Below are 14,959 nucleotides of genomic sequence, written 5' to 3'. Positions count from 1 at the left end.
CATGCATGTGTTTACATTAGCAGACCATAATGAGAATATTATTAGTACTACCACTAGATAAATAATATTGTTCTCTGTGTGCTTGGAGAACAGCCTCACATGGCTAATTTGCCTGCATAATTGGCCATGTGCTGGAGTTACAATTCAAAACAAGCTGTAAAGGTGCCCTCACCCTCTCTGAGAATTAAAACACTTGCCATTCAGTGAAATAATAACAGGAGCAAAAGATGTATTACTGTTTACAAAACGTTTCTAACTTCTTCAAGGAAGAAAAAAGTGCAAAACATTTGCACAGAGAACATAAACAAAAAAGATATGCACCTGCAACCAGTGCTGCATCTTTATAGAATAAAATTATTGTCTCATGCTACTGTTTTGTTGCATGGCTAATGTGTGCCCAAAGATTGTAACTCCGTGAGTGCAATGATAAATATACATATATATATATATATATATATATATATATATATATATATAATGTATTGCTAGTTTGTCAGCTTTTGTTGGATTGTTAGAATTCTGTTTGCATCATTTGTTTTTTGAGCGGTGGTGGCACAGTAGTTAGCAGTTCTGCCTCACAAATCAGATCACATTTTTGTCCACAATAATCCGTCCAAGGTAGATGCTTCCCTAGCTATCTGAGACACTTACAACACTGAACAGTTATAAGCTACTCAAAGCTAGCTCAGTTTCTCCTGTACTACTGACTTTAATGCAAGTTCTCAAACATTTCTGTGTTTTTTGCCAAAGTCACGGTGAAGTGAACTCTGCAGTGTTCACTCATCACCAGAAAGAAATAATTCATTAATAAATCTTCAGAATGCAGCCACCCAATTGGCATATTCTGTCAATTCCTTCAGTCACAGTACTCGTCCACACTGCTCTCTCCTCTGGCATCAAGTTTCAGCAGAAATCCTTTCATAACTGTTCTGCCCTTCATTGTCTCCAATTTCTAATCTCTCCCATATACTGTATGCCTACAAGAAGTTTCTTTTTTGCTTCTGATTATCTGCTAACTGTACTATTTTTGCACATGCTCAAAGGAATAATCCAGCCAAAAATTATCATTTTAATCTGTTATTTGTCCAGTGTTGTTTGCAGGGTCGACAGAGAAAAAAAATGAGAAAAAATTATCTCACAAGATAGAGATCACAAAGTTTATAATACAAGTTTCATGATGGCCAGCAGGGTGGAGTCCAAATTTTTAGTAATACTACATCCATTCATCCATTATCCAACCCCTTATATCCTAACTACAGGGTCATGGGGGTCTGCTGTAGCCAATCCCAGCCAACACAGGGCGCAAGGCAGGAAACAAACCCCAGGCAGGGCGCCAGCCCACCGCAGGGTGCACACACACACCCACCACACACTAGGGACAATTTAGAATCGGCAATGTATCTAACCTGCATGTCTTTGGACTGTGGGAGGAAACCGGAGCACCCGGAGGAAACCCTCGCAGACATGGGGAAAACATGCAAACTCCATGCAGGGAGGACCCGGGAAGCGAACCCAGGTCCCCTTACTGCGAGGCAGCAGCGCTACCCACTGCGCCACCATGCCGCCTAATGCTACATTATATTCATTTTTTTAAATAATAGTAATAATAATCACTTTCAAATTCATTTAAAATTTACAAAATACCCATCCATATGTCCGGTGTATATAGATCTACATATGTATAACTTTTACATATACACATAATAAAACAAAAATTATTTATAAATGAGTTGCTCAGATAAGAAATAAAAATTGAATTTCAGAACCAGCGGAAATTTCAATTCTTTTTTACTTCTACTTCTCTGTTGTGTCCTTTCTTAGAATGTGCATAAACATCAATAACAATACATGACTTAAAAGAAAGCTGGGAAAACAGTCAAAATATACATGATATGCATTTTTGGTCAGTTCCTAATTGTAAAATGGAATCAGTGTTTGCTTCTGTAGAAAATATTTGAGGCAGCTGTTTTCTTACTTTAGTGATTTTCCACTAAGATGGTCTAATGAGTTCATTCTGTATTAGATAGCTGTATGAACTGAGTCAGTGAGTCTTCTTATATATAATTTTGGTATATTTTAAAAGAATTACTTTAGAGATTACTCCATTGTAGGGCTTTTGGGATGTTTATTTTGCAGAATGCAATTAATCATGTAGCTGCACATTGCTTGCCCTTCTAGTAAATGTAGGTCATAAGTTCAGAACATGATTATTTTTGGGTCTGAAAACAGGTATAAGATGTCCTCTGGCACTTCTGTATTAGCTATAGTCTTAGAAGAAATAACAATCTCTTATCATCCATAAAAGCCTTTGGCTCTGATTTACTGCTAATAGTTCAAATAATGATCATTTATATTCATGTTCATTTAATAGCATTGGGTTAAAGGTTGAAGAATATCTTGTAACATGCATACTGAATTGCTGTAACTCATTATTTTAACACTCATGCAAGATTAATAAAAATACAGAATAATTACATGATCCTGCAAAGATTCTTTTGTGTACTTCCGTGGACAACTTACAGGATATCTGAACACCACACAAATATAAGTTCATTTAAACATGATATGCTAGTAGAGACATAATTAAAAGCTAAAACACTATGCAAGTAAAAAAATAGCTTGATGCGATTGCTGTGGGGAGAGTGACTGGGTTTGTAGTAACATGTCCAAAAAAATGTGTTATGGACATACCAATAGCCCCACTTGCTGAAATATCACTTGTATGACAGGAGTTGTCTTTGCCCTTGAAGTGCTCCTTGAACGCCTTTCGGAAATTTAATGGAGCATTCAGGTTGCTTTCTTAGCATTTCAGTAAAAAAATACAATCAATTATTTGTGGCACAAGATAAAGAAATGTAATTTTTAAAAAGCCATGTTTAATGAATAAATGTTTTCTGCTATGTTGCGTAAGTGGATACAAATTCAAGTTTAATTAAAGTGACATGCAGCCTTTTGAGTTATGTGTAATTATTTAATGAAAGGCTGCATAACCTTTTTATCAGTAGTGAAGAACAAGCCAGACATAATGACATCTAAATTGAATTTCACACACACAAAACTATTCTAGGAGGACGCAGGAAGTTGTGATGTTTTTGACCTTCACGAGAATACTTGTTGTTTTTCTTCTAATGCCTTTTTAAATTTACTTGGGTGAGTCACATGATTAAGTTGTTAAATTGGTCTTGAACTTTGGCACCAAAATGTCTAAAAGGCTGGGTGAAGGAAAAAAAACTTATTGTAACTCCTCATTCTTGGACAGCAATCCTGCAGAAATGATGATACTGCATTTTGGAAAATCTAGGATCAGAATTCCAAAGCAGTAAATTCTTTTCACTTACAGGATTTGTTTTGCATTTCATCTTCCTGAATATGTGCAGTGGCTCTCTAAAGATGGAGGGTATCATTATAGATTCATGGTTATTGACTTATTAAGTAGAATGTATTTGGTTTTAAACTAATTCCCTGATGTTTATTATGTACGCCTTATTAATTATAAATAATTAGGCAGGTTTGATTTTAGCTTTTATTAGCATCACAATAATTTTTCAGCTGAACCTTAAAGTAGCCAAATAATCAAATCGGAATTCTATTACTGGGTGTTACTGGATACCTTATTGCACTTTATACCATTGCCTTGTGTTTGGGATAATAAATCGGCTAAATTTTTTCTTTTGGTTATTAATTCACCCTTTTGTACTTCTCAGGTTTATTCAGAATTAGCCCAGAATAAATTGGAAGAGTGGGTAGCTGGGCCTTGGGCAATGCTCTTTTTCATCTTACTTGTAGCTAGTTAAGACTGTATACTATAATAACAGATAGGTGGAGAATCTGTCTCTGGCATATACAGAATTTTAAGGTGATTTGAGTAAACAGGATGTTTTAATTCTATTCTCCAACAGACTAATATGATTAACCCATTGAGATGTCACCTATTGTTTCAAAGAGTGTAGGTTTTTGGGCTGGATTAGGAATACTAAGTATTGGGAATGCTGCTTTAAAGAAAACCTAACAAATGAATTTATAAGGTCATCCAGTACAGCTGGAGTTCGATTCTTTTCCATATGAAAGAAAAGGATGATTCCCTGCACCTGCATTTTCAATAATACAATTATAAGAAAGAATTATTCAGTACCATTAATTGTAACCTAGTTGAAAATCTACGGTGGCCGAGAAGGGCAAAACAAATTTACATTTCACAAAACAACTTTATAACCATTAAGACAACCTTACAAAGGAATTCAAATTAACATTTCAGAAAACAAATTTACATTAGTGAGAACAATTTACAAATCCCTACACAAATTTACAAGCGGTTAAACAAATTAACAGTTCAGAAAACAACTTTACAAGTGGCCCGAAACAAATTTACAAGCGGCAAAACAACTTTACAAGTGGCCCGAAACAAATTTACAAGCGGCAAATCAAACGGAAAGGGTAGGTACAACACACAGGAAGTGCTTGTTGCTGACCTTTTGTGTCATTCAAACTGTTTTGCGAGGTCGAAAATGAATAGAGTTTGTAGCGATTAGCACTGCCGGGCGAAGATGTTTTGTCCATTTTGTGGTAACCATTTTAGCCAGTTAGCTTGCTTTTGTTATTCTTGTGGGAAATGTTTAGACTTTCTAAAAGAGGCTCCCCAGATGGAAGATGTGATACGTTGTTGTATTGGCTATTTCAATGAAGGCCACTCCTACAATGTAATCGTTGACATGATGTCCTTTGTACATGGTGTAAACATTAGCTTGCGGTGTCTTAAAACTAAACTTACAGAAGCCGGACTATATCGTAGAAAGGAGTATTCCTCCACAAACGCTGCCAGGAATGCCATCAGGTTGGAGCTTCGTGGACCTGGTCAACTTTTTGGCTACCGAACGATGTGGCAAGTACTCAGGCAAAAGTACAATTTGCGAGTAAAGAGAGATGATGTTATGGCTTTACTCCGGGAGCTAAATCCCCGAGGATGCGAGAAGAGAGCACGCAGAAGGTTTATAAGAAGAACTTATCACTCGATGGGGCCGAATTATATGTGGCATGCTGATGGTTACGACAAACTAAAGCCATTCGGATTTGCTATTTCTGGATGCATTGATGGATTTTCACGTAAAGTACTGTGGCTTGTAAGTGGACCAACAAATAACAATCCATCAGTGATCGCTCACAATTTCCTAACTTGTGTGCGACACCTTGGTGTTGTGCCCATGAGGCTGAGGACCGATTGCGGCACGGAGAATGGCATTATGGCTGCAATTCAATGTACCCTACGTCACCAGCATGCCGACTACTACTCGGGAGTGTCTAGCCACATGTATGGCTCATCCACGAACAATCAACGTATTGAGTCGTGGTGGTCCATATTCAGAAAGGGAAGGTAAGTGACCTAAATGAACTATCGCTCTTTATCATTACTCTTAGCCTACACATTTTACAGCTGTGATGCATGTTGAGGAAAAACAATGTATTAAGTTACGTTAAGGCTGATGATTAATCGCCATAAACGCGTTAAAAATTTATGGGATTGACTTTTCAAACGCCACCCCTAAATGCGTTATTTAGGATCCCTGGACAATTACTGTGCTCTGTAGTGTTGGGGCAACGTTCAAAGTTACGTTACATTGTCAAACTAATTTTTAAAGTAGCGAGTAATTTAATGTAATACTTATTTTGTTGGAGAAAATATAAATGTTACTTAAGCTGCTCAAAAATGATAATAATAATTACTATTTTTATTATTAGGATTAGTACTGCTTTATTTCCTATAAGTACTGCCCTTTTCTCTAAGTCGTTGCCTTCTGAGGCTGTCACATAGTGCCCGCAGTTCTTCAGGTCGTTTGGTGACATCCTGCATGTGCTGAAGGGTAAATTTAATCGGCCCAGTTGAGGGTCACAGGGAGCCAGTGATTGTTGCAGCAGTACTGGGTGAAAGACAGGAAGCAAATGCATCTTGGGGGGCTCAGGTCGGGGATATAAAAAGGGGATGGATGTTATTTTCTTCACAACACATATTACAATATATTTTCTTAATTTAAATGTAGTTGACCACTACAATTAAATTTAAAATAAGCGTTTGTGGAGTTTATGTTCTACTATACCCAATGCTAGAACTGACATCCTAAGAAATAAAAAGACTATGACTAAAAATAAGGAGTTCTAAAAGCTGCATTATAAATAAATGGAATTTTGTTTGTTAACATCTTGATCAGGAATAAAGGAGTTCATAAAAATAATTAATTTTTATTATAAGTATGGTTTTTGTATCTCTTACTTTTTAAGGAAAAAAGTGCAAAGAAAAGCAGAGCTTGTAATGCATTAAATTATATAACATATATGGTTACTTTTTTTGTAAGTTATGAGGAATGTGACTACGTTAATTTTAAAAGTAACATTCCCCAAACACTTGTAAACATTTTTTTTCTTTATCTTGATATTATCTCATGATCCACAAGTGTAAATAAATTGGTATGTTTAAGCAAATAGCAGAATTAATATGAAGTTTAACCCAGTTATCTATATAGGTCTCAATTCTGGATGGAGTTATTTGCAGACCTCAGAGATGCAGGACACTTTAATGGAAGTCGTGAACATCAGTGCTTGCTAAGATTTTGCTTCAGTGATGTCATACAGAAGGACCTGGATGAATGCAGGACTCTGTGGAATAGTCACCGGATTCGCCCTTCTACAACCGCATCATGTCCTGGAGGAGTGCCTAATGAACTGTACTATTTACCACACAGGTAATGGATTATCATTTCCCAGTAAATTTTTGTTTTCTTTGTAGCTGAAATGTAAATGAATGCTATTACTCAGATCCATTTCTCAATCCAGATTTGGCTCCAGAGACTGTGGATTTAGGATTGAATGTACAGAACTGGATACTTTCCCCGAATCAAATCAGCCAACGCATTCATGTGGTGACATGAACATGCAGGAGTACTTGGACTTTGTTATGGAGCACAGTCACCTACAGAAGCCAGAGAACTGGGAGTCTGCATCAGAACTGTATATACATCTTAAAGAAATCGCTCAGTTATAATTTGTTCTGTGTACTACAGATCTAATAATGCACACATTAATGGAATAGTGTCTCAAGCGTGTGAAGAGTAACTTGTGCTGTCCGTGAATTTTAAATTTTACTGGAAAAACTTTCAAATCTGTCCTAAATTATTGTAAATAAAGTGAAATGAAATAAACTGGAGTAAAAGTAAGGCAAAAGTATAAAATATTTATTACACTATTATTTAAGTATCAAAAATAAATATTTAATTTCAAGTAGTCTTGGTTTGGCTTTATTACCAGGAAATCTCTCTTTCAGATCTCAGGATATGATGAAACTGTCCAAATGTAACATACTGTAAACAAGAACACATTAAAACATCTTCAGTTGTTGCTTAAATAAACAGTAATCAAACATGTGGTTTCTTCAAAATCTCAAATATACAAATGCAGCAAAGTTTTATTACAAAATTAAATAATAGTGCAAAAAAGTGCGTCCACCAGTGCAGATGGATGCAGGTTCTCTACCTGCAGTGATTTAAGGCACACACTTATCCATATCTAGTGGACCCTGATTTAAAAACAGCCAAATCCTGGAGAATTCTGAATTCCAAAATCCATATGTGATTTAAACACCTTGTATGAATCCAGCAGTGGTAATTTCATTGTGTTTGAACACGTGTTTGCCATTGGGAACGGTGAATCATCCAGGAACTCAATCCTTGGCAGTGGTTCCAATCCAGACGGGGGAAGTGAAGTTAGTCCAGTTGCAAACATGAAAACATCTTCCACGCAAACAGCAGCCTGACCTTCTGTAAGGAAACAGAATTGTTCATGCACATCTTGGCATATTGTTAAGTATTATTTTTAACTACTTGTAAAATAAATAATTATGCAATCTATTTTGCAAACCTTCACAATCAAGGAGATAGTCAGCCCAGTAGCCTAATGTTTGTCCTTCTTTGAGTCTCCTGTTGCTCCCTGATGGACTGAGGTCAGGTTTGAAAAGTCCCTCAAGTTCAAGAGCAGTGACCTTCTTTTCTGAGTGGCACAGCACAGGGATCATCAAAGTAGGATGCTGCTGCAGTGCAGTCAAAAACTGAAGAGCTGAAAGACCATTTTTAAATCTAAAAAGTACAAAATACATTGTCACACTGCTATAAAGTGCTAATCACATAGTGTATGTGTATGGACAGTATATTAAAAACATGATTACTCCAATAATTTTCAGCGTCTAAGGTTTTAAGATTTTTCTGCTGCTGACAGAGTCAAAAATGTGTTTTAGTGTATCGGGTCATATTAGAGAAACTTCGTGTTGCTTTTGCATTTTCCCTTTAAAGATGAGTCAATGGGGTATGTTCTTAAAGCCTTTCTGAGTTTCTGGTTTTAGATCACTTATTTTAGATGGTTTGAAGGCTTGAACAGCATGCCTGCCCCTATGTACTACTGTTGAAATGAGATGGGAAACTGCAAAAGGACCAGGACATTTCCCTAAAATCACTATCGACTAAAACATTTGTGACTGGCTCATCACCAGAAACCCTTTTTGAAATAATATATGTTGAAAATTATTGGAACTGTCCTTCACTAATAATGCAGTAGTTGTAAGTTGCTTGTTAACAACTGAATTGCAGACTGACATCATGTTTGCTTTTAACATGGCAATGTAACTTACAAAAATTGTAAGACTAGGATATGATGGTACCTGTCAATTACACATGAGTTACGGTCGATAATATACCATCGGAGGTAGTCTGACACAATTGTTCTCTTTTCTTCAAGAGTAGCCACATATCTCAGACAACCAGCTGTCTGTAACATTGTGCTATGTTTTAAAGTACATTCTCGCAAAGCTTCGACAGAAGCAGCACAGTCAATCTAAAACACAAAAAGAGGGGCATATACAGTATACACAGTTATCTCATAAATTTCTGTTCTGTTACTTATCTAGTTTAACCCTATATCTTGTACAATCACAGAACAATAAATGCATTACTCTATATGTTATCAATGAAGTAATGATTTTCTCAAAGCATTGAAGAACCTAATAAATAAACCTTGCCCTACTATAGCATTATGCTTTTCCTACCTCTTGCAAAGCTTTCTTTATTTCTTCTTCAGTTACATCATTCACTGTTGCATTGAATGAAGGCTGGCCTGCAAGATACAGTACAAGATCTTCCGAGAGGAAATGCGGACCTGGGCCTCCATGTACAACTGATACCGCAATCATCTTTCCTGCCAAGAAGTACTCATCCTCCCGGAGAGCTATGAATGAAAATCATTCATATTTTAGAATTTTGGGTGATTTACAATTCGAACCACAATTTCAGATTGCTTTTAATGTTATTTCTACTGTTCCACACATATTTAGCAACTACTTTTGGAAACATACAAATATGTTTCATGATGCATTAAAATCAAGACAACCCTAAGCATGTTGTTGTTAAATATCTCTGGAACAGTTCAAGTAACAAAGTGTATAAGTGATGTGATATATAATTACAAGTCACACATCTTAACACTATGTAGACATACCATTTGCATTGTAGACTAAGTAACGTTGTCCTGTTGGTCCATCAAAAATTGGTCGGTCTTTAAGATGGTTCATCAGTAGAGTTAGAAACTCTCGTCTTGGACCACCTGTATCAATTCCATCCTCAAAAACACCAGCATCATCAGTAAATCTGACCAGCATATCACAGGTTTCTGAATATGTTGCACGCTTGAAACCTCGGACTGCTCCATCCCAGACATTTGACCTTGCAATGTTGAACCGGCTAACTCTTCCATGATCAATATGATGTGACAGCTTTGCAATGACATCAGGTAGTGTAATGTTTACCTCTTCTCTAGAATTACACAAGACTGAGTCACATTTGTGAAATGCCAGACAGTACACAGTTTTCTATTTTTTGCACAACACTGATGTGCAGTAAAGGGCTTCTTTCACATATTATCACAGAAGTAATTCAATCTTTTACCATTAAGTGCACAGAGAATACCTATTGCTATTGTCAATAACTGCCAGCTTACATGGTTGTGTCTGATAAATTCCCCAAATTTACAGGAACTGGCTCTTCATCCTCTTCTTCAACACATGGTGCATAAAGGTGTGTATATTTACTGTAAAGAAATTACCATTCCTATGTTAAAAGACAACTCCACCCATTTTACACTAAAACATTCTTCTTAAGTAATTTCCAACCTAAGTAAATCCCTGAAGTATTTTTTGTAAGTTAACCATTATACAGATATTTTAGAAAGAACTTGCGAGTTTATTTTTTTATCTAATCTAAAAATGTCTACCAAGGGAATAGTCACATTTTGTCAATTTTTTTTGCTTACCTGTAGTAGGTGGACTTAGTCACATTGTATTCAGGTAGAGTATCCTCAGTATCAGATATTACTATCTGAAAAATAAAGTGACATGGGGAACTTAAATGTCCAACACAACACAAAACAAAACTGAAAGAAAAAAATATTATGAGGTAACATTTGGTTCAATACTTACCTGTCCAGCTTGAATCGTTGATGACTGTTTGGATGCATCTCTGAAACATGTTAAAATTACTACTTCAGTACAACAAAGTATCATGGAGTTAAAAAGGAAATTTAAAATTATGGTAAGTTATAATAATCTAGATAATTTTGCTAAATTTCAAAATATTCTTACATTATTTACAACTTCATATATTTAGAGTAAAAACTGTGGTCTCAACATAAACTCAAGGGTCTGTCTCAAACATGTGATTTGATCACATTACCAGCTTACAGATTACTTACATTTGCAAATTGGTACTTACACTACATCTTCTAGTTTGTGTTTGGGTGTACTTTGGTTGCAGTCTTCAAAAACCTGAGGGAAAAAGCATAAAATTCTGAACAATTTTATACAGCCTATATTAGTCATCTCTTACTACATAAATACTTATCAATGAAATATTGCCTGCTGAAACATGGCAAGTTGTTAGTATTTCTGACAGATAAACCTGCTGAACAATAATCAAAATGATTCACATGTGTTACACCAAATGCCATTTAAAATGTAAATCCTACTGTTTGTCCAAGTACAATGCAGGAATGTATTTTCAAACTCAATTACAGATGTTACTAAGTAGCTAGCCTCTGTTGAACCAAAATATTGGCAAGCATTATGCACAGAACAGCTCTGGTTAAGATAATTAATACAACCATTCAGTATATTTCTTTTCTAAATAAACTCACCACAGTGTCAGCCTGATTGAATTCAATTGTGCTCCTACTTGTAACAAAAATTTCAGAATCTGAGTCTGATTCTGAGCTAACATCCACTGCAGTTAAAGGAAACAAAATCAACACGTTATTATGTACAGTATGTCATAGCACTGTGAAATATATAAAAGTGCTAAATCAGATCCACTTACCTCTTCTAAAGTCTTTTTCAAGGCATATAAAAAATGAGATCCTGCAATATGCCTTTCCTATTTCCTTTTTATATTCTGCCAATACGAATGGCCTCTCTGTCCCAGGCACATTGACCACCTCTGAGCAATCTGGATACAAAAGTATATATGGCCCTTCATCCATGTCCTTGTTAAATGTTCTCATTTTCTGGACAGCTAGTTTCAGCAGATCAGGCGCTGCTACCAGAGGGTCTGTAAATAATGGGAGTGTTTTCCCTCTTACAGGTTTTAAATCACTTCCATTTGGCACCATCAATCCTATGTTTATCTAGATAAATAAAAATAAACAGAATGAGTTTTCTGTAAATTATATATTTATAAGTTTGTTGCACAGAAAGTTAAACACCAAATGGGTCCACTCATTAAACAATAACCGTCCCTGTAACCATTGTCTTGTATACATGACACAAACAGTTAAGCCATCTAACCTGAACTTGTCTCTGTTCTTGTTTTAGTCGTCTCTTTGACCCACAGCTAAAGGACTGTCTTTCTTTTGATTTGAAGTTTCTGTAGTCCATGAACTGTTTATATGATGGGCACGGTTGTTCTTCTGGAATGAACAGAATTGAATATCAACACACTATGGACAGAATAATTGTAATCATTTATGAACCATAAAATGTATTGATGTGTATTTAGTTCAACTACTTCCACAATATTGCTTAGTATAATTACTGGTAATATGTGACCTTTAGTTTATGACCACTGCAGGTAACACTGCTTGTTAAAAGATGAGATACAAAGGTGTGCTTCTATAAGTTTTTTTTAACAAAAAAAACAAAAAAACACATACATCATGAATTTCTTTACATTTTCTTCACAATACTCCTAAATTGCATAAATATACAGTACACTAGGAAAATACATTCCATTACCTGTTGTAAAAGCCATTTGTTAGTTAGATTATAATAAGTTGATATTAGTATTTTGTTAGTTATGTTAAGGGGTGGCACGGTGGTGCAGTGGTAGCGCTGCTGCCTCACAGTAAGGGGACCTGGGTTCGCTTCCCGGGTCCTCCCTGCGTGGAGTTTGCATGTTCTCCCCATTCTGTGTGGGTTTCCTCCCACAGTCTAAAGACATTAAGGTTAGGTGCATTGCCGATTCTAAATTGGCCCTAGTGTGTGCTTGGTGTGTGGCTATATGTGTGTGTGTGTCCTGCGGTGGGTTGGCGCCCTGCCCGGGATTGGTTCCTGCCTTGCGCCCTGTGTTGGCTGGGATCTCCAGCAGATTTCCCCCCCTAAAAAGGTGACCCTGTGTTCGGATTCAGCGGGTTACAAAATGGAGGGATGGATAGTTATGTTAAAATGTTTGTGTATATATTAGTGCATAGTCAATGGGAGTTTCTATTATAAGCCCTACAAGCTAAATTGTAAATGGAATATTCTACTTATTTCTTGTCATTCTGACTACACACTATTTCATTTTATGATCTGCCTTGCAGTAGGTAAGGCATGGAGGGCAAACAGATTCAAACCGTACTGACATATTAAAGTAAAGTCTATGCAAGTTTGCAATAGAAACGTAACAAGTATAGAAAGTAACTAATTTTTAACCAGAGAAAGCTAAGACTGTAATTAGACCGAGAAGACACATTTTTTCTGTTTGTGCCTTTTACTCTGCGTGTGTAATAACTTTTCTAAAATGTTGTGATTTTTTCTTTTTCAAATTTTCATTAAACATTTTTGAAATGAACTTTATTGGACTGAGAAATTTGCTTTTGTACGTGTTTGACTCATGCTGGATCCTACCTTGCCAACTGATGCTCATCCTTTGGAACCGAAAAGACGCAGCTATATCTGTACTTTGAAATGTGTTGGCAATTGCTGAATGTTGAAAATAATACGAGAGCAAAACATGTTTTATTTTATTAGGTTACAACCACTACGAAAGTTAACAGTCCCAGTGTATGTTGCGGTAGTAATTAAAAAAACTTAAATGACTGCATTAAGTACAACACACATATATACTGTATATACCAACGTGCACAGAAGTTGTTTATTTGAACGAAATTTTGAATGACTCATACTACGTCAACTGAGCAATAATAAGTTTAACAATAATAATAATAAAAGCCTAGGATAGCTGGCTCTAGATAGCGTTAAGTGTCCACTTACCGGTACTTTGATTAACATTTCCAGGTGGTTTAGACGTCGGCTGTGCATCTGGGTCTTCCGTGCGGGGAGCCTCTTTTAAAAAGTCTAAACATTTCCCACAAGAATAACAAAAGCGGGCTAACTGGCTAAAATGGTTTCCACAAAATGGACAAAACATTGTCGCTTGATTTACCGGCACAAACTACGTTCAATGTTCCCTCGCAAAACAGTTTGAATGACACAAAAGGTCAGCAACAAGCACTTCCTGTGTGTTGTACCTACCCTTTCCGTTTGATTTTCCGCTTGTAAATTTGTTTCGGGCCACTTGTAAAGTTGTTTTCTGAACTGTTAACTTGTTTAACCGCTTGTAAATTTGTGTAGGGATTTGTAAATTGTTCTCACTAATGTAAATTTGTTTTCTGAAATGTTAATTTGAATTCCTTTGTAAGGTTGTCTTAATGGTTATAAAGTTGTTTTGTGAAATGTAAATTTGTTTTGCCCTTCTCGGCCACCGTAAAAATCTGTTCAGAATTGCCACCACCTTAATATAGCTGAATGTCAGAAGTGAAGCTGATAAGTGGAAAAAGGGTATTGAACGCAGCCACGACTCAATATTAATATCTAATAATGTTCTATGGAAGGGCTAAAGCAGCAGTCTGTTTTCAGTCATTTATTAATGACTAGACAAAGAGCCCGTTTCAACAATGTAAGATGAAATGGGCATGAGTGGAATAGTAATAAGTATAAGCACCACAAACCTGATATAGGTTTATTGAATGAATGCATAATTAGGCCTCGAGCTGTAGTTGAAATCGCCTTTCAGGCCTCTAGAGCTTTAATCGAAGTCGCCTTTCTCTTTGAATTTTTGCGGCCGTAAATCCGCTGCCTGCCGCAATGTTGGGGTTGGATGTCGGTTGAAGTCGCCTTTCTCTTTGAATTTTCTCGGCCGTAAATCCGCCGCCTGCCGCGATGTCGGTCTCGTAAGATTTTTCGGGCAGCTGCGCAGAAGGCGATTGCGCATTCGGCTTCGGACGTGAGTGAGTGAGTGAGTGAGTGAGTGAGTGAGTGAGTAAGTAGGCTGGCGAATTAAATATAAGATATTTTGAAGCATTTACGCCAGCTGTTAGGTTAGCTTTGCTTTAATTTTTGCTAAATACAATTTTCTTTAATCTGTTATTTGGAATCTAATAGTACCGTAATTTTTTATTAATAATTTTTCATTACAGCTATGGTTTTATTTTAGCATTATGTTTTTCATTTTCTGCAACACCATTTTGTTTTTTCTGTGGACACCACCATTTTGGGACATGGTTGCTAGGACATGGCCTTCTGAAGTCACGTCACAGGACGTTACTAGTACAATAATATTAAAGTCAGTGTTGCATCAGTCTATTCTTCGGTGATTGCAGATACATCTCAAACCTTTTACCG

The 14,959-nt window shown here is 36.3% G+C and overlaps 2 protein-coding genes across 3 annotated transcripts; one reads left to right on the top strand and one right to left on the bottom strand.

The window, feature by feature from the left end:
- Positions 1 to 4,408: 4,408 nt before the first annotated feature.
- LOC114660205 (uncharacterized) lies at positions 4,409 to 7,171 on the top strand. The gene is made up of 3 exons (XM_028812744.2): positions 4,409 to 5,368; positions 6,513 to 6,731; positions 6,823 to 7,171. Exons 1-3 carry the CDS (start codon positions 4,545 to 4,547, stop codon positions 7,028 to 7,030), a joined length of 1,251 nt encoding a protein of 416 aa, XP_028668577.1. The 5' UTR covers positions 4,409 to 4,544; the 3' UTR covers positions 7,031 to 7,171.
- Positions 7,172 to 7,203: 32 nt separating this feature from the next.
- LOC114660192 (uncharacterized) lies at positions 7,204 to 13,731 on the bottom strand. 2 transcript variants are annotated; one of them, XM_028812725.1, is made up of 13 exons: positions 13,550 to 13,731; positions 11,864 to 11,985; positions 11,397 to 11,703; positions 11,218 to 11,303; positions 10,797 to 10,849; positions 10,505 to 10,544; positions 10,339 to 10,403; positions 10,027 to 10,116; positions 9,529 to 9,842; positions 9,080 to 9,258; positions 8,696 to 8,868; positions 7,903 to 8,117; positions 7,204 to 7,802 (listed from the first exon to the last, which is right to left on the bottom strand). In XM_028812725.1, the coding sequence occupies exons 1-13, from the start codon at positions 13,704 to 13,706 to the stop codon at positions 7,567 to 7,569; spliced, it is 2,037 nt and encodes a 678-aa protein (XP_028668558.1). In that variant the 5' UTR covers positions 13,707 to 13,731; the 3' UTR covers positions 7,204 to 7,566. The 2 variants fall into 2 exon arrangements, with proteins under 2 accessions (XP_028668558.1, XP_028668565.1); XM_028812732.1 differs by having other exon boundaries at positions 7,204 to 7,799.
- Positions 13,732 to 14,959: the final 1,228 nt, after the last annotated feature.

This window comes from Erpetoichthys calabaricus, chromosome 1, assembly GCF_900747795.2.
Source record: "Erpetoichthys calabaricus chromosome 1, fErpCal1.3, whole genome shotgun sequence".
Classification (NCBI taxonomy): Eukaryota; Metazoa; Chordata; class Cladistia; order Polypteriformes; family Polypteridae; genus Erpetoichthys; species Erpetoichthys calabaricus.
This window is presented reverse-complemented; position numbering and strand designations above follow the sequence as displayed.